Source organism: Schistocerca nitens, chromosome 4 (genome assembly GCF_023898315.1).
Source record: "Schistocerca nitens isolate TAMUIC-IGC-003100 chromosome 4, iqSchNite1.1, whole genome shotgun sequence".
Classification (NCBI taxonomy): domain Eukaryota; kingdom Metazoa; phylum Arthropoda; class Insecta; order Orthoptera; family Acrididae; genus Schistocerca; species Schistocerca nitens.
In genome coordinates, this window is record NC_064617.1 from 387,624,966 (window position 1) to 387,651,664 (window position 26,699).

The window sequence follows — 26,699 nt, forward strand, 5'->3', positions numbered from 1 at the left end:
TACTCGATCAAGTGATCCACCGATTACGGCGCTTGAACGCTAACCGCATGACTGTCTCTGACTCGTGCTCGAGGTCGCAACGTACCGGTACATTAGTGACACGTAAAACTTCCCTTGCGATTTTCTCGAAATCGCCTAAGTAGTACACCTTGCTACTAGCACGTTATGATACCCTACTGAAAGTGTACAACGTTTGAAGTAAATCCGTGATCTGAATGTCGTAGCCTACCCTTGCGGGTCAATTTCAACTAGACCAGCAACTGTCTGCAATTTCTAGATACTGGTAGATGGCATTAACGACAACATCTGATGCTTATGTCGAGGTTGCGACCGCGGTGGTTGCAGGGACCGAGCAGTGGCTGACTCAGAATCCAGACACCAGTCCTTACGCAGGAGACGCCAATGTCGTAGCTCTGCACCTACATCTTGGCTGCGCAAACCAGCGTATGGCGTGTGGTGGAGGGAACATATTGAGCCACTATCATTTTCGCACTCCTCTCCCATTTGTGTATGGCAGGCAGAAAGACTGTCAATAGCGTCCGTATGGGCCGAATATTTTTTTTTTAATTTAGCCTCATATCCATTAAGTGAGAACTGTTTGTTGGAAGAAGTGTTCAGGGTCGCCATGGGGTGTTGATAACCAGAGGGACTATACATGTATTTTTAGGTTACAGAATTGGTTTTGGCCCAGTTCTCCTGCGAAATGATATTCATAAACTTCTAATTGTACAACTACGACATTACTTTTGCTTCCCACCCTATAATGGCACCACATACGGTTGTGACACTTGAAAATGCTGGATAAAACCGTGTCCCAATATGACTTCCCACCGTAGACTCCTTTCAGGTGTCTTCCTTCAAATCCACAGTTTCTCCGTCACAGCAGCTACAAGTTCGTATTAGAGAGGGAAATACTATTCTCTACTAATAGTCTAGACATACTTCCTTGTTATCATTTTTGCTGATCCTTGCATTCCCATCAGGGACTTTCCAGTGATCAGATAATGTCTGATTGAAAGGGGATCTTTTCCTGAGTACAGCCCAGTAAAAAGTATCTTGCTGGCCTAGCCAATAATGTTCAAGGAACCAGGCAATAAGTCAAATAGCTACAAGAAATAGCACAGAAGATCAGTCTTAGAATATCATTTGAAAAAACAGAGATTATGCTAATCAGTCCACCACTTGCAAACAAAATTACAATAGAAGAACCAGAAATCAAAACTGTTGATAAATTCTAATATTTAGATGAAATCATAACATACAATCTAAATGAGAAACCAAAGTGGAAAAACAGAATTAAAAAGAACTGGACACAGCAAATTACATTACCAAAAACACAGACAACAAAATAAGCCTATCTATAGCTGCAAAATCAAAACATTGAAACATTATCCAGAAATAATATATGCAATGAACCCATATTCAAAACACCTAAAACAACAAAATTTGACAAAATATTCCAGATAAAAATAGGTATAATTAGGACATGCATAAATAAATAATATCAATAAATAGGCAACGGAGAATAGCTTGGAGGAAAATCGAACCAGTATTGAGCACGATCAGGAAGAAACGCATCTCATTGTTTGGACAAAACACAACAAAACAGAATTAGTAACAGAATACTTGTGGAATAGTAAGACCAACATCAAATGGATCACAGAAATGAAGGAATATATGAAAGAACTCCATATTACAGAGAAACCAAAAGAGTGCAAGACACACAAACCAGACTACAAACGAAGATCAGTAAGAGGACTGCAGGAAGAGCAACCTAAGACAAAGAAAGAAAGAAAATATGTGAAAGAATGAATAAATATTAGACAGACAGAAGAGCAAAACACCCTTTACACAATAATATATTACACGAATCCTTGTGAAGCCGCTGTATTATTGAACTGTTCGACTAAATCGTTAGTAAACTGAATTGTATCTGCATTAGTGAATAACAACAACTTGTATCAACATTTGTACGATTTACTAGAGTGTTTCAATGAAGCCTACGAAATAAATACTACTAGTATTGCTAATAATAGTAGTAATAATAATAATGTAAAGCATCGGATAAGATAAAACCAATATATTTTCTCAAAAAACGTGCGCGAATGCCTGTGTGCTCTGAAATATCTATTCAAATGTGGACTGCAGATAAAATATTTAAGTTACAACGGTCAAAAGCCACGCCACATCGTTAACTTCTTGACCTTACAACGTACTAAAATTTCAAAACTGTCGGTTCAAATCAAAATGTAGTAATGTACACAGATTATACCAAACTCTGTCTATCACTAACTTTTACTGGATTTACTTACTTCAAATTGTATACAGGGAAGATTAAACATATTGAAAGTGTTTTTTACATTTTTCATGTTTTTGCTAACTTTAAACTTTCTCTCTCAGTTTCATGCCTGTCATAAAAAAAAATCGACAAATATATAACTTCCTTATTTCGCCTTTTGAAACTTAGTCAAGCGTTGTTTCTGTTCGTCTACCTCAACTTAATTAAAGAGAAAGTTTGAATAAAAATAGTTATTACTAATGTCAAACAGCTGCCCAAGAATCGTAACGTCACGTAGTTGCGCTTGGTGCAAGCGGCATTAGGGAACACCTGCTCTCAAACCAACACCCAGCGTCAGCGCGGACCGAATACAGAGCTCCTTATAAATATCAGAGAGCATAAGATAAGGAAGGAAATACTTGCTTCCCCACAATAGGATGTTGGTTGTGTTATTTTGAAAGTGACGATCTCGGGATTTTTCGAGTGAGGCTCTCTGCAATGCGCATCGTACACACCTCGCGGAACGTCTCCCATTGCAGTTTGCCGAGTATTTCCATGACTCTGTTATGCTGTCTAAGCACAGCTGTAACGAATCGCGGAACCCTGCTCTGAATCTTTTCCATCTCTTGCCTTAATGCAACTTGGTAAATGTACGAAACAGTCAACAATACTCACGAATTCGTCGAGAAAAATCTTTGCAAGCGACCTCTTCCAAGTCTATTTACTCAGTATTCTTACCATGGATCTATCATGTGCCTGCCCCACGGATAGGTTTATGAGGTCGTTGCACATTAAATCACTCTTTATAGAAATTCCTAGATACTTGAAGGTGGTGACAAGAGTCCTGTGACCGATCTCTATTCAAATGGTTCAAATGGCTCTGAGCACTATGGGACTCAACAGCTTAGGTCATAAGTCCCCTAGAACTTAGAACTACTTAAACCTAACTAACCTAAGGACATCACACACACCCATGCCCGAGGCAGGATTCGAACCTGCGACCGTAGCAGTCCCGCGGTTCCGGACTGCAGCGCCAGAACCGCTAGACCACCGCGGCCGGCGACCGATCTCTGATCACATAAATGATACCGTATCTTTCGTCTGTTTACGCGCATTACATTAATTTATTTATTTTTAGACTGTGCTGCCGATCTTTGTATCAGACACTGATCATTTGGAGGTCCCTCTGCGCTCCTTAACAACTTTTTAACAATATCTCCTTTCTGTAAAACACTGCTCATCTGTGTGCAGCCTCATACAGCTACAAATATTATACGTGACATCATTTATATATATCGTAAACAGCTACCTTCGTCGGTAGACCTTAAGATGGGACAGTACACGAATACAGTGACAGTAGCAGTTCTTCTGCGCGTAGCGTACCAAATACACTACTGGCCATTAAAATTGCTACACCAAGAAGAAATGCAGATGGTAAACGGGTACTCATTGGACAAATATATTATACTAGAATTGACATGTGATTACGTTTTCACGCAATTTGGGTGCATAGATACTGAGAAATCAGTACCTAGAACAACCACCTCTGGCCGTAATAACGGCCTTGATACGCCTGGGCATTGAGTTCAACAGAGCTTGGATGGCGTGTACAGGTACAGCTGCCCATGCAGCTTCAACACGATACCACTGTTCATCAAGAGTAGTGACTGGCGTATTGTGACTAGCCAGTTGCTCGCCCACCATTGACCAGACGTTTTCAGTTGGTGAGAGATCTGGAGAATGTGCTGGCCAGGGCAGCAGTCTAACATTTTCTGTATCCAGAAAGGTCCGTACAGGACTTGCAACATGCGGTCGTGCATTATCCTGCTGAAATGTAGGATTTCGCAGGGATCGAACGAAGGGTAGAGCCACGGGTCATAACACATCTGAAATGTAACGTCCACTGTTCAAAGTGCCGTCAGTGCGAACAAGAGGTGATCGAGACGTGTAACCAGTGGCACCCCATACTATCACGCCGGGTGATATGCCAGTATGGCGATGACGAAAACACACTTGCAATGTGCGTTCACCGCGATGTCACCAAACACGGATGTGACCATCATGATGCTCTAAATGAACTTGGATTCATCCGAAAAAATGACGTTTTGCCATTCGTACACCCAGGTTCGTCGTTGAGTACACCATTGCAGGCGCTCCTGTCTGTGATGCAGCGTCAAGGGTAACCGCACCCTTGGTCTCCGAGCTGATAGTCCATGCTGCTGCAAACGTCGTCGAACTGTTCGTGCAGATGGTTGTCGTCCCTGTTGACTCAGGGATCGAGACGTGGCTGCACGATCCGTTACAGCCATGTGGATAAGATGCCTGTCATCTCGACTGCTAGTGATACGAGGCCGCTGGGATCCAGCATGGCGTTCCGTATTACCGTCCTGAACCCACCGATTCCATATTGTGCTAACAGTCATTGGATCTCGTCCAACGCGAGCAGCAATGTCGCAATACGATAAACCGCAATCGCGATAGTCTACAATCCGACCTTTATCAAAGTCGGAAACGTGACGGTACGCATTTCTCCTCCTTACACGAGGTATCACAACAACATTTCACCAGGCAACGCCAGTCAACTGCTGTTTGTGTATGAGAAATCGGTTGGAAACTTTCCTCATGTCAGTCGCCACCGGCGCCAACCCTGTGTGAATGTTCTGAAAAGCTAATCATTTGCATATCACAGTATCTTCTTCCTGTCGATTAAATTTCGCGTCTGTAGCACGTCATCTTCGTGATGTAGCAATTTTAATGGTCAGTAGTGTAGAAGCCCTGCTTGCCAGATAGAAGCCCACTCGTCTCGACACTTGGGTATTCAGAGCCAGGACGAAGTGAAGGGTGTCGCGTGCGCCCTGCGCTCTGCTACTTCTGCCCTCTGGCCTCGTTCCTGATTCTGTTTTCGGGCCACGGGGGCGGCCGTCGAAAGCGTCGCCGGTTGCCGGGCTGCACACATCGATTGAGCCTGCAGCCCGTCGCAGCTAGGCTATAACTGCCGTATCGGTTGGACGTCGACACAATTTACTTCTGGCCTCTTCACTGTAAATCACTATTTTAAGCCTCCCTCGAATTAATAACATATTGGGTGGTGGCGTACTTCACTCTAGTAAAAATCTAGCACATCGAACCCAAAATTAGTAATTCCCAGGATAAATCGTGCTGATACTGCGTAACACCAACTCTAGCATTGGCAATAGTCTCGTTTCTATGACGAAGACAGACCACAAATTGCTTCAAGTATGCTATATTCAGCGGAACCCACTTATTGATGACTACATCACTTAGATTGCCAACTCGCTGATGATTGGATTCTGTAGAGCTATCAGATTGTGGGAATGTTGATTGCTATGTTTGATCCGCTGATCCAGATAGTCCTAAAATTTTTGTGGGATTAAGATGGGGGCAATCGAGATGCGGTAAGGTGCCTGAGTAGTTGTCCAGTCAGTATCATTTGCTTGCAGACCTGTGAATATGGCCTTGTCATCTTCTAAGATGTCAATGTCCGTAGTATACTCACCAGAAAGACGTAGAAGAAACAACAACACTTGGACATTGGTAATCTGTAGCAAACAGCCTGGTCACGGTAACATGAGTGAGTGGACCCTAGCCGTGCTGTGAGATATCGCAGGTCCATCTCCGACCTGAACTACGAGGGGTTTTCAATTAGTAATGCAACACATGTTTTTCTCAACCAATTTCTGTTGAAAAAATGCGAAATTTCTTGTGGAACATCGTGGAATACTTCCGCTTCAGTCCCTATCAGCCCTATAATTTCATGAAGTTGTGACAGGTGGCGGCGCTACACGTAGTCTTCAAAATGGCGCCTGTAACGGAGGAGCGTTCCAACGAGAGCTGTCGTTCAGTTTCTTTTAGCGGAAAACCAGAGCATCACAGATATTCATAAACGCTTGCAGAATGTCTACGGAGATCTGCCAGTGAATAAAGCTCGGCGAGTCGTTGGGTTAGGCCTCCGTCATCATCACAAAAGGTCGCGCCAACCTTTCCCATCTCCTGCATGCCGGTCGGCCGTACACAGCTGTGACTCCTGCAATATAGGAAAGTGTGGCCACTCTCACTCAAGAACCTACAAAGACTAGAAACCTGGATGGCAAAATGGAGAATCCGCCCAAACCCAACCAAAACCCAAATGGTTTTATTCAGTCACAGACTTCTGACCAAAAAACGACAACAAAACACAAATGGCTTACAACTGACGCTGTGGGACACACCACTAAGACTTAACGACACAACCAGGTGCCTAGGAGTGTACCTAGACAAGTACTTAAACTGGAAAACACACCTCACTTACCAGCTAAACAAGACGAGAAAAAGACAATGACTAATCAGACAAGTACAAGGACGATTCCATGGATGTGACCACCAAACGGCGATCCACACCCACAAGACGTACATTAGACCAGTGATAGATTACGCAGCAGCCCCCTGAGGGGGCTTGCACAAACCGGTAGGAGAACGACTTTACTCGGCCGAAAGACGACTTTTACGCAGCATCTGTAGACTGCCAAGGCTCACGCCGTCACGACGTATATGACATCACAGGCGTGGAGCCGTTACAAAACAGACTGACTAAACTCAGAGCAGACTACGGGAGACACATATTAACGAAACGCCCAGACATGGAAGACATTCTGACAAGACCACGAGTGAACAGGCGACCAAAATTTAAATACACCCAAGCAGCGCACAGTAGCACACAACGCCAGCCAAGAATACCCAGACCTCGCCCCCATCATGGAACCACTAACCCAAGACATCCCACTTCCCCACTCCTCACCCAAAGACACAGAAACTAACCCCAGAAAATACACACACACACCCACACACACACACACACACACACACACGCACACACACACACATGAACCATCGAACTAAGTTAGACATAAAAAGTAGCATAGACACAAAAACTTAGACATAAATAGTAGCATACACATAAAATTTATGCAGTTGTGCACCACTGCCACAAAACTCATCCCCCTAAGGTGAATGGAGGACTTGATGTAAACATGAGAGCACCCAGTTAGCTCAAATCAATTGTATAACACCAAACTATCCAAACCTCCCACCTACAGCAGGCAATATAAACTAAAGTGGCACTTTCAACGTCAATATCAATGTTAATGTTAATGTTAACGCTAATGTCTAAGCATATCTGTCCATATCTATCTATACACATATACACACATTTTGTTAATAATTAAATAAATCACTTAAGTAGTAACACAAAATAACACCACCACAACTCACACACATAAAATGAAGCAACACCACACTAAAGCACAAACATCAGTCACCTCAGAGCACATCCGCACTGTATATTACAGTACTGTATTTCTATCGTATGCTACAACCTCTTTGCATTCTAAAGTATTCAAAGAGAATTTATGGAATAATCATGATGGAAAATATTGTATAAACTATAAAACTTACACTGTATTTCAATATGACTTAAAATCTTTAATCTTTAAACTTCCATTTCTAACTTAATTTATTTTTAATATACTTTATTTTATTTTATATTTTTGTATTTATTTTATATTTTTGTATATTGTCTTATACTCTATACTATAAATATGATCAAATGCACTTTTGCAAAAAATACTGAAATAATAAATAAATGAATGTACTTGCACAGTAAAAGGCTGAAAAGCCCTCAAACAGCCCGCCCACCGCCTTCAGAGGTGGGAATGGAAAAAAAAAAAACTACTCTCACTCAAGGGAAGCGGCGGACTACAATCAAACACCTCATTGCTCACCCGGAAGTCTCTGTTGGTAGTGCTGAAATACTCGTCCGCCAGTTGGAGTACTCAAAGATGTGTACCCTCTGGGTTCCTCGTAGTCTAACAGAAGACTGCCATCTGTTTGGCCCAATGATTGGTTCAAATGGTTCTGAGCACTATAGGACTTAACTTCTGAGGTCTTCAGTCCCCTAGAACTTAGAACTACTTAAACCTAACTAACCTAAGGACATCACACACATCCATGTCCGAGGCGGGATTCTAACCTGCGACCGTAGCTGCAGCGCGGTTCCGGACTGAAGCCCCTAGAACCGCACGGCCACACCGGCCGGCCTGGTCCAATGAAGGATGCACTCTGTGAAAAGCAGTACGTGGATGATGAGGAGGTTATTGATCCAGTAAGACGGCTCCGACGTCGACCAGTAGAGCGGTACCATACGGACATACAAGCCCTACCAGTAAGGTGGCGTAAGGCCGTAGATTTGAACGGAGATTATATTCAAAAGTAGAGTTTTGTAGTCGAAAGAGCGGGGAATAATATGTTTTACTTGATTCCTGAATAAAACCAACCTGGTTTCAGAAAAAAATTTTATTGCGTTACTTATTGAACGATTCTCGTACGAACTCCACAAATTCCGGATTAAACACCTCATTCGGCCGCCAGTGCACTCGACGTACATCATTTGATAAAGACGCTCTGCAATTCCCTGCTGATGGAGCTTCCGTCGTGTTGTTTTGGTGCTCTCAGGGATCACAGTTGTGACATTCAGCGATTTCTGCAGCTGTAGTCCTCTTATTTATTGTCATGATCCTCTTCACTAAACACGCACTTTTGTTCGCGTTGTGACTTAGCGGAAGATGTTTTTTGGCTTTCCGTGTGTGCGGTATAAATCTTCGATATGGTGCGTCTTCAAACACATAATACACTACTGGCCATTAAAATTGCAACACCACGAAGATGACGTGCTACAGACGCGAAATGTGACCGACAGAAAGAAGGTGCTGTGATATGCAAATGATTAACTTTTCAAAACATTCACACTAGGTTGGCGCCGGTGGCGACACATACAACGTGCTGACATGAGGAAAGTTTCCAACCGATTTCTCATTCACAAACAGCAGTTGACTGGCGTTGCCTGGTGAAACGTTGTTGTGATGCCCCGTGTAAGGAGGAGAAATGCGTACCATCACGTTACCGACTTTGATAAAGGTCGGGTTGTAGCCTATCGCGATTGCTGTTTATCGTATCGCGACATTGCTGCTCGTGTTGGTCGAGATACAATGACTGTTAGCACAATATGGAATCGGTGGGTTCAGGAGGGTAATACGGAACGCCGTGCTGGATCCCAACGGCCTGGTATCACTAGCAGTCGAGATGACAGGCATCTTATCCGCATGACTGTAACGGATCGTGCAGCCACGTCTCGATCCCTGAGTCAACAGGGACGACAACCATCTGCACGAACAGGTCGACGACGTTTGCAGCAGCATGGACTATCAGCTCGGAGACCAAGGGTGCGGTTACCCTTGACGCTGCATCACAGACAGGAGCGCCTGCGATGGTGCACTCAACGACGAACCTGGGTGCACGAATGGCAAAACGTCACTTTTTCGGATAAATCCAGGTTCTGTTTACAGCATCATGATGGCCGCATCCGTGTTTGGCGACATCGCTGTGAACGTAGATTGGAAGCGTGTATTCGTCATCTCCATACGGGCGTATCACCCGGCGGTATGGGGTTCCATAGGTTACACGTCTCGGTCACCTCTTGTTCGCATTGACGGCACTTTGAACAGTGGACGTTACATTTCAGACGTGTTACGACCCGTGGCTCTACCCTTCATTCGGTCCCTGCGAAACACTACATTTCAGCAGGATAATGCACGACCGCATGTTGCAGGTCCTGTACGGGTCTTTCTGGTTACAGAAAATGTTCGACTGCTGCGCTGACCAGCACATTCTCGAGATCTCTCAATAATTGAAAACGTCTGGTCAATGGTGGCCGAGCAACTGGCTCGTCACAATACGCCAGTCACTACTCTTGATGAACAGTGGTATCGTGTTGAAGCTGCACGGGCAGCTGTACCTGTACACGCCATCCAATCTCTGTTTGACTCAATGCCCAGGCGTATCAAGGCCTTTATTACGGCCAGAGGTGGTTGTTCTGGGTACTGATTTCTCAGGATCTATGCACTGAAATAGGCTGAAAACGTAATCACATGCCAGTTCTAGTATAATATCTTTGTCCAATGAATACCCGTTTATCTGTATTTCTTCTTGGTGTAGCAATTTTAATGGCCAGTAGTGTAGTTTGGCTACCTTGGTTACAAAAGTACCCATCACAGGAGCATTAACAATTTCACGACGTCAGAAATCGCTCGGCTCCAGCATAATGCACTGACAACTACACATATCACTGTTTTGATCACGATTGACACTTGCAACGTATTGAAGACATTGCACAGGTGCGTTCGCAATCAAATACAACGGCGCAACCAGCAAGCTTGGGTAGCATCTGCATCTATGTTCAGGCACGTATTTATCGCAGTATTTCCAATGGATGTATTCAGAGTGAATCAACTAAAACTTGCACCGAAAAAACTGCATAAATGGAAAGTGCTATTGATGCGCGGTTTTCAGTGTGGACTGGTAGCCGGGGACTCGCCTCGTATTGTTAGCTAATCAACAGATTGTAGCAATACTTAGAAAGTGTATTTTTGTGCAAACACACACTTCACATTTTTTAAATGGAACAATACCTATGAACGTAAAACTAAAAGTAGGGTAAATTAGAATGTCAGTGGTGTTTGTTGCAGGCTTCTAGTGCGAGTCGTCTACGAAATATTGTATTCTGAAAAATTCCCACACTGACACTTTTACAATACCTGAGGTATCACACACTAAAGAACAACACAAGTGCATACGCTTTTTGGTACGTGGATTCCTTAATCGTACCACACTTACGCACCATATCTTAAATACGATAAAAGAGGAAGCGGGATGGAATCATGGTTGGTAGTCCGGGTTTATTGACATTACGTCTTTTAAGGTATTTGACAGTTGCAATTTGTGGACGAGCCACTAGATAAAGCTTTGCAAATACAGTTAGAAACCCAACGTACTCAGTACTCAAATAAACAGTCCCTTAAGAGACTGTTATAAAAACTTAATGCGTAGGTATTTATAGAAATCTTAATCATAACAATTATCAGTTACCAGTAAAGAGTGACTTAATGACACTGTTCCACAGGTGCATGTTTGTCATAGAGGGCAGTGAGTTTATCACCAAGTTCATTAATTTTGCCGTCGATTGTGGGTTTTCTGATTATTTGATGCCATGAGATTTCTGAGCAATCGGCTGTTAGAGCGTCAAGGTCAATACGTTTCATGTTCCTACAAGTTATGTAACGCGATTTGATCCTTGGGGGCTGCACAGAGTAGGCCAGGAATATTACATCATGTGCTGAGAGGCCAGGGGCCGATGTTTGACCAACATCTCTTACTTTGTCAGTCTGTTTCGTTGCGATTACGTCTATAACCAGGTTGTTTTCAAAATGACCACCGATGGGGCAATACACGCTACCACTCTGGTACAGAACGACTGCTGCACACGGTCCAGGCAGCAGAAATATGTCGTTGCATATCATCGGCTAAAATTGGCATGTCCTTGTAGACAGCGTCTTTCAGCTTTCCCCACAGAAAAAAGTGTAGAGGCGTCAAATGCAGGGACGGGTCCTCCATGGTATAGGTCCTCTGATTCAAATCTAACGTTGGTGAAGACATGCAATGGTACTACGTTCACAATGGGCTGGATAGCCATCACGTTGGTGCCACAGGTTCCTCCTAATCCACATAGGAACGTCTTCCAGCATCTGTGGATGATGACATGTTAGGAGGTTGCGATAATTATGTGTGTTCAGTGTACCATGTAGGAAAAACGGACCTATGAGCTGATGGTTCTTTAACCCACACCACACGTTTACACTCCATGGATGATGACGTTCGTCCTGACGAAGCCAACGAGGATTGTCAACAGACCAATATGCATGTTTCGGCGGTTTAACTGGCCATGATTGGTAAATATGGCTTCATCACCAAACAAAATACATAATACATCCGGAGCATCCTCTCCATGTACAGAAGTTAACACGATTCTCATAATCGTTTCCATGCAGCTCTTTCTAGAGAGAGACGTGATGAGCATGGAACCTATGTCGATGGACCATGCACAGTACAAGTGCCTGATTCATGCCATTTCATCGTGCGATTGCGCTGGAGTTAACGTGCGGATCAACTGCAACAGCAGCACGAATATTTATTTTCCTCTCTCCTGTCGTCACCTGTTTCCTTCTGTTATGTTGTCTAAATGTTACAGTACCACTTTCACGTAACTGGTTGAAAAGGTTGATGAATTATTGCCGAGATGGTTGACGTTTATCGGGATATCTTGCCGCACGCACAGTACAACAACGAACTGCATTCTTCCTACACTTTCCTTACACCAGGAGCTTGTCGGCTTTTTCTGTTCTCGTACTGGTAAATCCCACGTCCTGTCACGACCTAGTAATTGCACTGTCACACACTAACTGACCAGCATGTTGCAGTGCACTCAATGAACACACAAACACACTGTAGGCAAACATAACAACATCGTACCTAGCAGCTACGCAGGTTGAATGACACAACCAAGTGTCAGTGTGGGAACTTTTCAAAATACGAAAACTCGTAAACGACTCGCACTAGAAGCCTTCAACAAACACCATTTACATTCTAATTTACTCTACTTTTAGTCTGTTAATGTCAATAGGCATTGTTCCCTTTAAAAACGTGTAAAGGGTGTATTTGCACAAAAACACACTTTATAAGTAGTATAACAGTCTGTTTATTAGCTAATAATACGAGTCCTCGACTACCAATTCATTCTGTGAAAACCACACATCAATATCGCTTTACATTTACGCAGTATTTCGGTGCAGCTTTTAGGTGAGTTACCCTGTGTAGTCTCGCGAAATCTGAAGACTCTTCTTCACAAACCTTGCGTTGTCCAAATAATTACTCGTATGTTCTCGTATTCCGCTGACGGAGTTACGCCACGACGCATTTGGCTTTGTAACTTCACTCTCAATCATTTCTGGACAAGGAACCCTGGCCACCACCTGTGAAAGTTTGTATTATAACGGAAAAATCCGCAGTAAGAGCGTTATGTTGCAACGTGTGTTATTGCCAATAGCTTCGCTGCAAAACGCGACACGTCTGTAGGGCGAACTGCATATGCGTTGCGTCAGACGCTTCGGCGAGCATGGCAGCCTTGATCTGTGCTTCAGAGCGAGTCGCCCTGCTGGCGACAATGCATACACAGTACCACGAGTACATAATTTGTGACCGTCAGACGGCCAACGAACCATTACCTCTACCTGTACACAGGTTATACAAGGAGCCGTACTTCGTTTCGTGGAGTATTCTTCTTACCAAAATTTGCCGCTGTCTTACCCGTTCCTTTCATGACGGTTTGTATGACTCCGTAAGCACCATAATATCTCTTATTTTACTCTAGTGCATCGAAACATCCTGGGCCTCAGGTTCGATCACAACCACTGCTTAAATTTTGAATAAAAATGCTCAGAAAAGGCATCCGAAGACTCCTGGTACAGGAAGTCAAACTCGTACTGCCAATGGCCTTCGAAATAGCGGATAGGTTCTAGGAATCCTCTTGCCCTTGCTAGTGAAAAACTGTCCCTAACACGTGGAAGAATCAGCAGTCGTCAACGGCATGAGGTGCAGATGGCAATGAAAGCCACGGCATTAAACACAGGATATGTGGGCTACAATTGAAAAAAAAAAATCATGTTGATCTCTCCATTGCAAAAGATTCCGGATTAGTCCCCCATTCGGATGTCAGTGTGGGGACTGCCAAAGGGGAGATGATCACGAGAAGAACAATGAATAACCAACGAAATGGTAAACATTCTACGAGTCGGAGAGTGGAATGTCTGAGATCTGAATGTGATATAATGGGAGTCAGTGAAGTGAAGTGGAAAGAAGATAAGAATTTCTAAGCAGATGAATGTAGGGTTATATTAACAACAGCAGAACATGGTGTAATGGGAATAGGATTCGTCATGAATTGGAAGATAGGGCACAGAGTGAGTTACTGTGAACAGTTGAGGGATTGGATTATGCTGAGCAGAATCTGCAGCAAACTAGCGGCAATAACAACAGTTCAGGTATACATCCTGATTACACAAGCGAGAAGATGAAAAGGTAGAGGAGGTATGAGATGAAAATCAAATAATCAGGATTGATAGGAACGCTGTGATAGGGGAAGGAATAGAAGACGGAGTTTTGGGAGGATACCGGATCGGTAGTAGGAATGAAGGAGGAGAAAAACTAAATGGTCTCTGCAATAAATTTCAGCTACTATAAGCGAATACACCGTGCGAAAGTCAAAAGAGGAGGAAGTGTAGATGGAAAAGTCCTGGGGACAAGAGAACCCGACTGGACTGTATCATTATCACACAGACACTGCGAAATCTGGCATTGGATTGTGAGGCGAAAGGGGGAAGTACAAAATTCTTCAGGAAAAGACAAGAATTCGACAATGTAAGTCTCTTGGAAATAAAATCGATATCAAAAGCTAAATGGCCACAGAAAAAATGCGAAGAAATTGGAAAACAAGTGGTTGACGGAAGGTCTGATTCAGCATATAGAAAAGTCCAGACAACCTTCGGTAAAGTAAAAGCGAAGGTGTCAACATTAAGAGTATAAGTGGAATTCTACTGTTAAACACAGAGACGAGAACGGGTGGGTGAAAGAATACACGGAAGGCCTATAGAGCGGGTAATAGAAAAAGAAATGAGAGTTGATATCAAAAACATACGGGAACCAGTTTTAGAGTCAGAATTTAATACAGCTTTGAAGACTTGCGATCGAATAACTCGGAAGGCGTAGGCAGCATTTCTGCCTTCGAAAATTCTCAACGCACTGGGGAAAGTCGCAAGCAAACAACCATTCAAATGAATGTTTAGAATCTACGAAATACCGTCAGATGTTCAGAAAAATATCATCCACACATTCCCGAAGATAGCAAGGGCAGGAAAGTGTGAGCACTTCTGCACAATCAGCTTCACAGCTCATACTGACAAGCTGTTGATAAGAATAATACACAGAAGAATAGAAAATAAAACTGAGGATGTATTAGATGACGATCGGTACTGCTTTAGGAACGGTAAAGCCACCAGAGAGGCAGTTCTGACGTTGCGCTTGATAGTGGAAGCAAGACTTAAGAAAAATCAAGACGCGTTCACAGGATTCGTTGATCTACAAAAACCGTTCTACACTATAAAGTGTTGCAAAGCCGGATAATATACAATTTGTATCACAACGAAGAAGGAAAAATGAGAATGGGGGAACAAAAACAAGCGCTCGGATTAAAAAGGGTGCAAGACGGGGGTGCAGCCTTTGTCCCTATTTTTCGATTTCTTCATCGAAGAAGCAATGATGGAAACAAAAGAAAGGTTCAGGATTTGGATTAAATTTCAGGGTGAAAAGATATCAGTGTTAATATTTGCTGATGACGTTGCTGTCCTCAGTAAAAATGAGGAAGAATTGCGGACCTGTTGAATAGAATGAACAGTCTAACGAGCACTTATCATGCGACTGACAGTAAACGGAATGAAGATGAAAGTAATAAGGAGTAACAGAAATGGAAGTAGCGCTGAACTTCACATGTACACTGGGGACGAAGAAGTAGACGAAGAGAAGGAATTTTGCTACACTGGAAGCAAAACATCGGTGGACGGACGAAGCAAGGACATCAAAAGCAGACTAGCACTGGCAAAGAAGGTATTCCTGACCAAAAGAAGTCTGTTAGTATCGAACATAAACCCTAATTTGAGGAAGAAGTTTGCGGGAATGTACGTTTGGAGCACAGTATAGTACAGTAGTGAATCTTGAATTATGAGAAAACCGGTAAAGAAGAGATTCGATGTCTGAGATATGGTAGTAAAGAAGGATGCTAGAAATTAAGTGGATTGTTAAGAAAGGAATGACAAGGTTCTCTGCAGAATCGGTGTAGAGAGGAACGTGTGGAAAACATTGACAAGAAGACGGGAGAGAGTGCCAGGACATGTGTTAGGACGTCAAAAAGTAGCTTCCGTGGTACTAGAGGGAGCCGTAGATGATGAAAACTATAGGAGAAGATAAAAACTGGAATAATCCAACAGATAATTGAAGAAGTGAAGAGGTTGACACAGGAGAGGGATTCGTGACGGGCCATATCAGATCAGTCAGAATATGGATGGAACAAAACATGCCCTCGCGAGATTTACGATGGAGACAGCTCGTCCTCGAATACCCCTTAAACATTTCCAACTTTATTTCTCAGGATTAAGAATAACATTCCCAGTGCTGAAACAAAAATCGATCACAGTTCTTGTGAGATAAACCTGAACTTCTGGCCAGATCAACCGTGAATTGTTTCACATCATTTAATTAACGAAGTATGAATATTAGAAAATCAAAAGATGTTGACTTGAACAGGCGCCTATTTGTCGTACGTATATAGAGCAGATGAGAGGAAATGCGGACGTTGGCAGGATCGACGAGTAACAGTAACATGTTCGTCATGTATAAAATACAGTGTGAACTGTCCTGAATCTACAAGTAAAAAGAAAACTTCATTATTCCAGAAAAAATCCACTAAAGATGTTTTTAACATACAATGTCAAACGCTGCTGGAATACAAATAAATATTACTGTATATTGCAGCAAGACGGAGCAGTTGGAGCTACAAAATTATATTTAAATACTTGTTGCAGAAAACGACCACACTAACAAACCAATATTGATGTTCATCTTTGTATTTAGTACTCAACGATATGAAACTACGAATATGACTTATCAGATCAGTGTAAGAGATCATCAAAACGCACTGTTCCTATCCTCAGAAAGCGCAGAGCCCCTAGGCGTGTTTTGAGTATGCAACCCACATAGCATAAATGTCTGAGGCCGGCCTGCCACAGCGATATAGACGATATGACTGGTAGTTCCCTCTGTCGGCCAAAGGCACAGCGCGTATCCTCTGCGTATGAGAATCAATTCTTTTCAACTGCATTAGCACGGATAGTAACTATTGATCCTGCTCGTCCTCAAGAAGATGTAATACCAACAGCGCTTTATTCGATTTGGTAGTCACGCAACGACATCATCATGGAGTTTCAGGAACCGTCAGGTTCCAAGATCGATAGCGTCTAGTGTGCATCTCCAATGCCGCAGACACAGTGCTTCCAAATGGGCTAATCCCATTTCAGATTGGACGAAAAGTGAGAAAACTGACCTCGTATTTTTTTAAAAATCATTAATAATTTTTACACGTCTCAATTACCAATACTGTAAAAGAGAACAACTTTCATAAAGTTATCTCTTACTTTATCTTTACTAGTTTTCCAGAAATAATTCGTTAAAATTTGCGTTATTTTTTGAACGTGACAATTTCCCGTCCAGCTAAGGTGTCGTACATCGAATTTCTGTGGGGACGATTCATTTTGAAGCTGAATGTCTTTGTTGATGGAGGCATATAACAATAACATAATCATAATGAATACGGTTTTTAAAGATCTTCTATTGATGTATTAAGCATAAACACAATTTTCGTAAAGATTAACCTTCTATAGGCCCGAAACACTTTCTATTACGCTTTGATTTCATTTTTAAGTTCTATGGAGCATCTTGTCTGAAACGTGAAAAATAATTCATAATGCGTATTTAAGCCGATACTGCACTTTGGTTGAGATGAGCTGCCGTAAAACATAAACAACAAACGATCGACAAAGGCATGGTGATAATTCATGGGTGTTGCAGTTATTTCTATTTCCTAAGTTATTTTTTCTACAGATCTCCATAGAAGATACACAAAAACGTTTAGTAACATTGTTGTTAAATCAAATCCTGAACAGCATCGCACAATTGTAATTCCATTTAAAGGTGAGTTAATCAGAAAACATACGAAAAATGGTGAAATTTAACATTAAATTTCAGTTCTAAAAATATCGTGTAAATACCACCTCAAACTATAAAATTTTACCTTGATTTTGAATTTTATTTGCAAATTTTACTTTGGCTGATTTCTGAGTCACGAGTCTTAGAATCTTGTGATTTTATTAAGTTACGTTACCTTTACCCTTAAAAAAAACTCGGAAGCACTTGTTTATCGCAGATGAGAGTTTACAGAAGATAAAACCTGAACGTCTACGTTAGATGACTGAAAATTGAGTCTCCACAAGAAAAGCAAGGTTTCCTGTCGTCCGAAATGAAATGGGACAGCCCACACGCGTCAACCCGCCGCAGAGGATGACCACAAGAATTCGACGACGTAGTTCACGACGCCTTCTCATAGCCGTACGGATGTGGCGCTGTGGTAGCACACTGGACTCGCATGTGGGAGGACGGCGCTTCAAACACGCATCCAGCCATCCAGTTTTAGGCTTTCCCTGATTTTCCTAAGCCGCTCCAGGCCAATGCCGGGATGACTCCCGTGAAAGGGCATGACAGCTTTCCTTCCCATGTTTGAAACAATCCGAGCTTGTGCTCCATCTCCGATGACTTCGACGTTGACGAGACGTTAAATGCTAATCTTCCTTTTCTTACAGAGCCATGTGGGGCGATCGACCGTTATAACGTTTCTGCAATTTATTTTTCGTGAACTGAAACTGCAGTAAACTGAACTGCTATGATGTATTCTTGTGTTTCTGTGTTGTTGTCCTGAACAATACAAGTGGTGTAATTACGCAAACTGTATTTGATAAAAAAATGATACACCAAAATTAACTGTACTTTTAATTAACTTTGCCAAGCCGACTGGAAAAATTAACTGTATATTGTATAAGCTGTTCTGTGAAATTCTGTTGTGCAATACAGTGAAGTGCTACATGCGTGACGTCGCAATACGTGACTTGCAATTACAGTAATTATTATAATTTGCGATGTGAGACTTTCCTTGCGCCGGCCGCGGTGGCCGAGCGGTTCTAGGCGCTCCAGTCCGGAACCGCGCGATCGCTACGGTCGCAGGTTCGAATCCTGCCTCGGGCATGGATGGGTGTGTTGTCCTTAGGTTAGTTAGGTTTAAGTAGCTCTAATTCTATGGGACTGATGACCTCAGATGTTAGGTCCCATAGTGCTCAGAACCATTTTTTTGAACTTTCCTGGCGTATTTGCTGCTTCCAAGGTTCTCAGGCATACTGCTGGATCCGATCGTCGGAAGGTCCACGATATTTCGGCGGACAATCGTTCAGCGATCATCAGGTGGTCATGAGAAGGAATGAAGTATCTGCTTTAAAAAAAAAATCTTTTCATTCCATTTCCCTGATGGAGATAGGGCGAGCTGCTTGAGAGCATCTTGTTGCTCTATTCGACCATTTGGATTATACATTTATTTTTCACAGCTTTTCAATGTAATATTTATTTTTATTTCTATTTCTAACACTTTTGTAATATGGAGGTGGTTCCTGCTTTTTGGCGAATATGCATGATCTATATCTAAAATATTTACAATTTCTTTTGCTTTGTGCTGGGGCTGGTTGGTGCAGTTTTTACAATTAGCGTGCGGCTGCGACAATGGAGGGGTTGGTCTTAATTGCCATCTGCCCACCGTCCCTTCACATCTCGCGTCCTGGTTTGCTTAGATGGAGCTTAGTATTGGCATACATGCATTGTTCAGTTGAAAGCCAGTGACCCTGTTGATTAAATTATCAGTCACAGGAATTTCAGTAACTTCTTCGAGAATGCAGTCCCAAAATTTATCGATGGTAGCCGGCACTTTCGTTTGCTGGTAAATCACTTAAAGTCCATATTCAGTGCAGTGGCCTGCTATAACAGATTTGTTGGGCTGAAGTAAGCGGGTGAGGCGCTCATGTCTCGTGTTCTGCACATCGATCTTCAGTTGCGCGGATCGTTGTCCAGTATAAGTTGTTCCGTGAAACTTGCAACACCAGCGTTTTTTCGAGACCCATGCCGTCTTTCACTGTCCCTAATAAAGCTCGTGTTTTGGCTGGAACGGTTGTCCGCCGAAATAACGTGGGCCTTCCACGATCGGATCTGGCAGTACACCCGAGAACCATGGCAGCATTATTGTCATTTTTAGTGTTATTTTCACAGTTTCCTTTCATTCTGTAATTTCATAGTTTCACGTTCTTTTTACTCAGTTTCTTTTCTAAGAGCTTCTGAACGTGTAATGAAGCGCTCTGCGGAGTTGTATACACTACTGGCCTTAAAATTGCTACATCACGAAGATGACATGCTACAGACGCGAAATTTAACCGACAGGAAGAAGATGCTGTGATATGCAGATTGGCGCCGGTGGCGACACCTACAACGTGTTGACATGAGGAAAGTTTCCAACCGATTTCTCATACACAAACAGCAGTTGACCGGCGTTGCCTGGTGAAACGTTGTTGTAATGCCTCGTGTAAGGAGGAGAAATGCGTACCATCACGTTTCCGACTTTGATAAAGGTCGGATTGTAGCATATCGCGATTGCGTTTTATCGTATCGCGACATTGCTGCTCGCGTTGGTCGAGATCCAATGACTGTTAGCAGAATATGGAATCGGTGGGTTCAGGAGGGTAATACGGAACGCGGTGCTGAATCCCAACGGCCTGGTATCACTAGCAGTAGAGATGACAGGCATCTTATCCGCATGGCTGTAACGGATCGTGCAGCCACGTCTCGATCCCTGAGTCAACAGGTGGGGACGTTTGCAAGACAACAACCATCTGCACGAACAGTTCGACGACGGTTGCAGCAGCATGGACTATCAGCTCGAAGACCATGGCTGCGGTTACCCTTGACGCTGCATCACAGACAGGAGCGCCTGTGATGGTGTACTCAACGATGAACCTGGGTGCACGAATGGCAAAACGTCATTTTTTCGCATGAATCCAGGTTTTGTTTACAGCATCGTGATGGTGGCATCCGTGTTTGGCGACATCGCTGTGAACGCAGATTGGAAGCGTTTATTCGTCATCGCCATACGGGCGTATCACCCGGCGTGATGGTATGGGATGCCATTGGTTACACGTCTCGGTCACCTCTTGTTCGCATTGACGGCACTTTGAACAGTGGACGTTACATTTCAGATGTGTTACGACCCGTGGCTCTACCCTTCATTCTGTCTCTGCGAAACCCTACATTTCAGCAGGATAATGCACGACCGCATGTTGCAGGTCCTGCACGGGCCTTTCTGGATACAGCAAATGTTCGACTGCTGCCCTGACCAGCACATTCTCCAGATCTCTCACCAACTGAAAACGTCTGGTCAATTGTGGCCAAGCAACTGGCTTGTCACAATACACCAATCACTACTCTTGATGAACTGTGGGATCGTGTTGAAGCTACATGTGCAGCTGTATCTGTACACGCCATCCAAGCTCTGTTTGACTCAATGCCCAGGCGTGTCAAGGCCGTTATTACGGCCAGAGGTGGTTAGTCTGGGAACTGATTTCTCAGGATCTATGCACCGAAATTGCGTGAAAATGTAATCACGTATCAGTTCTAGTATAATATATTTGTCCAATGAGTACTAGTTTATCATCTGTATTTCTTCTTGGTGTAGCAATTTTAATGGCCAGTAGTGTAATTGCTACAGGTGTCCAACTGAAAGAAAATGAGGAACGTATTAGAGTAAGAATTACTACTTGAGAAATGAACGTGTGCCCAGCATAGAGTGCTGTTTGAAGCGAATTAATGGCGGCTGTGTGTTTTCAGGCGAGATGGGTGCCTGCTGCAGCTCTAGCGACAGGGTGGAGCCGTCTAGCCAGTCCCAGACGCAGGTACAGTTCAGCTCCTGCTCACTTACTCCCATCTTTGCCTTTCTACTGATTCTCCTCCAGCACTAAAATATAGGTACAGTTCCTTTTAAAATTCTGTGAGACATCCTCTCCTGCAGAGATTCATGTTTTTTTTTTCACAGCAATAATGACTTTATTAAATAACTCATTTTCTAGCGAGTATCTTTTCATTCAAACATTTATTTAGGCGATAGTCTACAGCATGATTATGTTATAAGAAATGTACGGTAACCTTGCGGTATTGAATTTTACACGTTTATTCTGACCGGTTTCGGTTTTCAACCTACGACGTTTTTCTGCTTTTTTTCCTGGATGAGGGTTGAGAACCGAAACCGGTAAGAATAAATGTGTAAAATTCAATGCAGCAAAGCTAACATGCATTTCTTAAAATCTTTTCATTTAGTGAACAATATTTTATACGTCACGATTTGCCAATTTCGACTATTATAGCGCTCCAGGTAGAATGGCAGCAGCTTGCTGTCGTGTCAGCTGGCACACGCACACGCGCTACAGCCTAAACTCCGTAAGTTTTCTGCTCACCACAAGAAACAATAAGATGCCTGATGTCCGCTAGGACTTCGCTACTTGAATTGCGCATGCGTATAGGGCACTTCCCCTTAACGTGCAGCACCCTCTCTAACAGTTGACGACCTAAGTAGACAGCTATTTCTGAGTAAACAATGTAATGAAAATGTGTGAAATAATCCGCAAAAACAGCATTTTAGAGCACTTTTTGAAATAAAAACCTATAAAGCAGCATTTGAGGTAATTTTTCTTTATAAGTGTACGATTTAATGAGTCGATGAGATTCAAAAATGTATTGAGTCAGAATCACTAAGGGATTGAACACTAGTTGTTAACATCGTTATGAGAATGCTTTATACAAGGCGCACAGGCAAACGGGATGATTTGAGTACTGGTTGAATGTCGTGGTGAGGGTTTATGGAAGTGAAGGACTTGATCGAGGGTGTGCAGGAGGGAGGAAGTTGTAGTAGCTATGAAGCTTTTGTTACGTGTGCAACGTGTGTTTGCTGTAAAGGCGTATTACAAAATCTCTGATAGTTTTGTTGTGCTCAAAGTGCTTCTGGGGACAGTTTAATTTACCTCTACGGCCTTCCGTGTCATCTTACAAATCCAGAAGGATGGTGCAACAAACCATACTACTGTTGTGTCAATGGTTGTATCTATACTCGCGTTTCCTTGGCGCCTCATCTACAGAAACGACAATACTCCGTGTTCACGCCGATCATCAGCTTTATCGGCTCCTTAATTTTTCCTTTGGGATTACCACGAGTTCAAAAGTTTTCCAGGAAAACTATCCAAGGACCAGAGATGATTTGAAGGAGCGAATTGGCCAAGATATACTCAAGATTCCGTTAGATATGCTACGCAATGTCAAGAGCGGATTCAGCTTCAGATTACGACAATGTGTGTGAAATCAGGGAAGCCCTCTGAGTGATACCATTTTAATGAAATGATAACTTTCATGGTAAACTTTTAATTCCGCTCTTGGTACACTAGATTTATGTCACAAAATTAATATTTGTTTGTATCTCCAATTTGTGCGAACTTTTTTTGTTTTCACATTAGATTGCCTCATACCTTTTTTTTTTAATCAGTATTTCAGTTTTAAAAATAGCACCAATTGTTACGACAAAAACACTTTTCGATAAGAATTCGTTCTTCTCTTTTTTAAAAAAGTATTTTGTTTAACTGACTTTTGAATTCCCGTTAAAACAATCAAGGTGGACGTGTTACTTTGTTATGACGTCACTACTCTGTGAACTGTCAGACGTTATGGATCTTAAGACATTATGTACGTTTCCCGCAATACCTCCTTAGGGAATAAAGTTTTCCAAAAATGGTTTTCCATAGTTCCAATAGCTCAAACGTTTTAGGAGTCCTGATTTGTATGAGGCCCTAATTTATATGACATTAGGAACGAGAGAAACAGGGTTTCCACGAAATGCTCACTTCAGACCATCAAATTCCATTACCGGTAATAATATTTTTAAGCCTTTATGGTTTTGCCTACTGAAGAGCCACACGTTTGAAAGAAATGCACAGGAAATTTCATGTAAGGGGCCGCGAGGTCTTAGACGTGAATGCTGATTTAATTCACGTCAGTTGTCCGTAGAGAAAAACAGCCGAATAAGCCCGTACAAAATAATAATGTCTAAGTATTTTGTGATTATAACAGAGCCCGCATCACAGCATTTAAACAAAGATTACAGTATAGATAAACCACGCGTAAATGCGGCCCTGTTCTGGATTTTATTTCTTTATTTCTATGAGTAAAACTATTCTTACTACTACTATCTTTATGCGGGTCCGTCTGAAAAGGATACTGTAGCCAAAATTGGCAATTGTGAAAAAACAACCTTGCAGAAAAAATAGTTTTCTTTTAATAGATCTTGAATGTCTTCAATGCTACACAAAAAATTACACTACATCACAGTCCACTTGCTACTTCTGGTGTTAGGGCTAGAAGAATGAGTGTCGGTCTTGCTCCAGAATGGTTCTGATATCAACAACATTTTGTTTTCAGTCTGTTGGCACACACTGCATAACAAAGTAATTTAAGTAGCAACTTGGTCTGCGAATCAGCGGCTCGAAGAAAAATTTTGTACTATCCTCAAAACCTGTACGGTTGTACTTTTACATTAAGCATCTGATCACAAGAAAACACTACGTACAGTCATCTGTGTAATGAAGTTTACTCGTATGTACAGCGCAGTTCTAGAGAACGTTGTGTCGCCAGTTAATATCACTAGCTTATGTTTTTGTGTGAGCCTTCTTCAACCCTCTTTGTAGGATACAAACATCGAAGATACCACAACACGGTTTTATCCAAAGGAAACTTTTCCAAAATATGTTTACAAGCAGACACAAGGCTTTCTTGCTTGCATGGAAATATAGTATCTTTCTAGTGCAGTTAGCTACCTGAGATATTTACTTTCTGTAGTGTCGAACACTATGTTTTTCAATGGCAAGTAATACTTACCACAAAATGCTTCCAGGCTTATTGGAGCAGCACCTACACAGAGTCAGTTCGTGAGTGTTCCAGAGATGTTTCTTAGTTCATTATAGATTATATGCATTAAAGGATATCTCTTTAGAATGTAACCAATGTACAACCTCTTGCAAGAACAAACATAATTTCTGCTCTAGCAGTTCTGTTTTTTAATAGTTTAACAACTCATCAGCTTGTTTTTGTGCTGGGTTATGAAGAAAGTGTTTGTCAACAGCTGACCATTGTTCTAAAAGTCTGTCTTCAGCTAATTCTAATGTCAGCCATCCAGAGGAAACATGTTCCATAATCTGATGACCTAAAAGTTTCATATGTGATTGTATTTTTTCAAAATTTTCATAACTAGATAATTGTCTGTCAAAAAAACTATAGAACAAGATCATGTCTGAAGCATTTTCATTAAAATATTGTAATCCTTTTTGTAATGCATTATGTTTGATGTGCATGTTACAGGAGCCAAAATCAATCAACGTGATGACAGAATTATTCATAAGACGATTCATAGTTTTGTTAACATCGGGTCCATCACAACCTGTCACCAGTAGCACCGAGAAACTGGGCATTATTCAAGGCTTCATTTAACTAGGAGTAAATATCACTAGCTGTAGCTTCACCAATAAGAAAAGTCTTTAGATGTTATGCCATAATCATTTGTCTGAAATCAGACCAGTAATTAACTGCATTTTGGAGCTCTTTCTTTCGAACTCTATTCCCAGTTTCATCAAATCAAAGAGAGAAATGTGCTGTTCCAATATCACCCCTAACTGTTTTTTAAAATATGGGGCTAAGGCGTCACGTTCTAAATATCTAGCCTTGACTTTGTATGGTGAATTCAAAGAAACACTTCCAGGAAATATTGCCTCAAAAGTTTCTTTCAGATTTTCACAAGCTGGCTCAAGAGCAAAGTTCCTTCCAATCATTTTCACACACTAGATTAACTCTGTCCTTGAAGCAGCTTGTCTAGCAGAATAAAGCTGAATTGACTGTGTAGCTCCGAGAGATAAAATTACAAAATCAGCCAGGACGAGCTGAAGACAAAGGCAGAAGTGAAGTTTCACTTTAAATTGTTCTCTTTGTTTCCGGGTGTAAGCATGTTGGTCTGTAGCACTAAAGCCCCAAGAAATCGAAAACATTTGTGCGCAAACAAACAAAAAACTTCCCTGTGACTTTTTTCCTGTGCCCTTCCAGTAACAGGGAAACCATTGCTGTACTGTTTTCCGAGATCTGCCAGTTGTCTTCGTATTTTCATTGTCTTCAGTTAGATAACTCTCCCAATACAGAGATCAACAATTGCCCTCTGGTGCACAAGGTTGTAAACAAAAGTTATAGCTCACAGCCTTCTCAAAGGCTTTCTCTGATTTTTCAGTCTATCTGCCACCGAAAACATCAGTTTACCAGCTATAAACTTTTTTTCATATGACGTAAATTAAAAAAAAAGCCATGGCAAAGAAATTGACTTTGCAGACAAAAACTGAAAAATACAGACTAGAAACGTCAATCTGCAAAATACTGACTTTTACTGATTTTGCTGACCATTTGCCAGCCCTGGGATTTAAGAATCTCCTGAAGTCGCTTTTTGTAAACTAAACAACGAAACAAGTAGAGCTGACTGTCAACAGACATCCATCTCGAGTGTTATTATCTGTGGGTTAGCAACATGAAGAATGTGGGCACTTCGACTGTAGACAGTGTGTGGAACCCCGCCACGCATTAGTAAAAATCTTTCTGTTGTCGAGCTGGTGGTTAGTTCCAGGTAGGCAGCTCTGGTTACAGAATAGGTGAATAGGAC

At 42.2% G+C, this 26,699-nt stretch overlaps 1 protein-coding gene across 1 annotated transcript in view; it reads left to right on the forward strand.

Annotated features, from left to right (window-relative positions):
- The window catches only part of LOC126251874 (choline transporter-like protein 1), a 502,309-nt gene that overhangs the window by 362,140 nt on the left and 113,470 nt on the right, over positions 1-26,699 (forward strand). The window contains exon 2 of the mRNA XM_049952563.1: positions 21,797-21,861. Within this exon, the coding sequence (XP_049808520.1) occupies positions 21,802-21,861 (60 nt within the window). The 5' untranslated portion in view covers positions 21,797-21,801. The remainder of the gene's footprint in view (positions 1-21,796; positions 21,862-26,699) is intronic.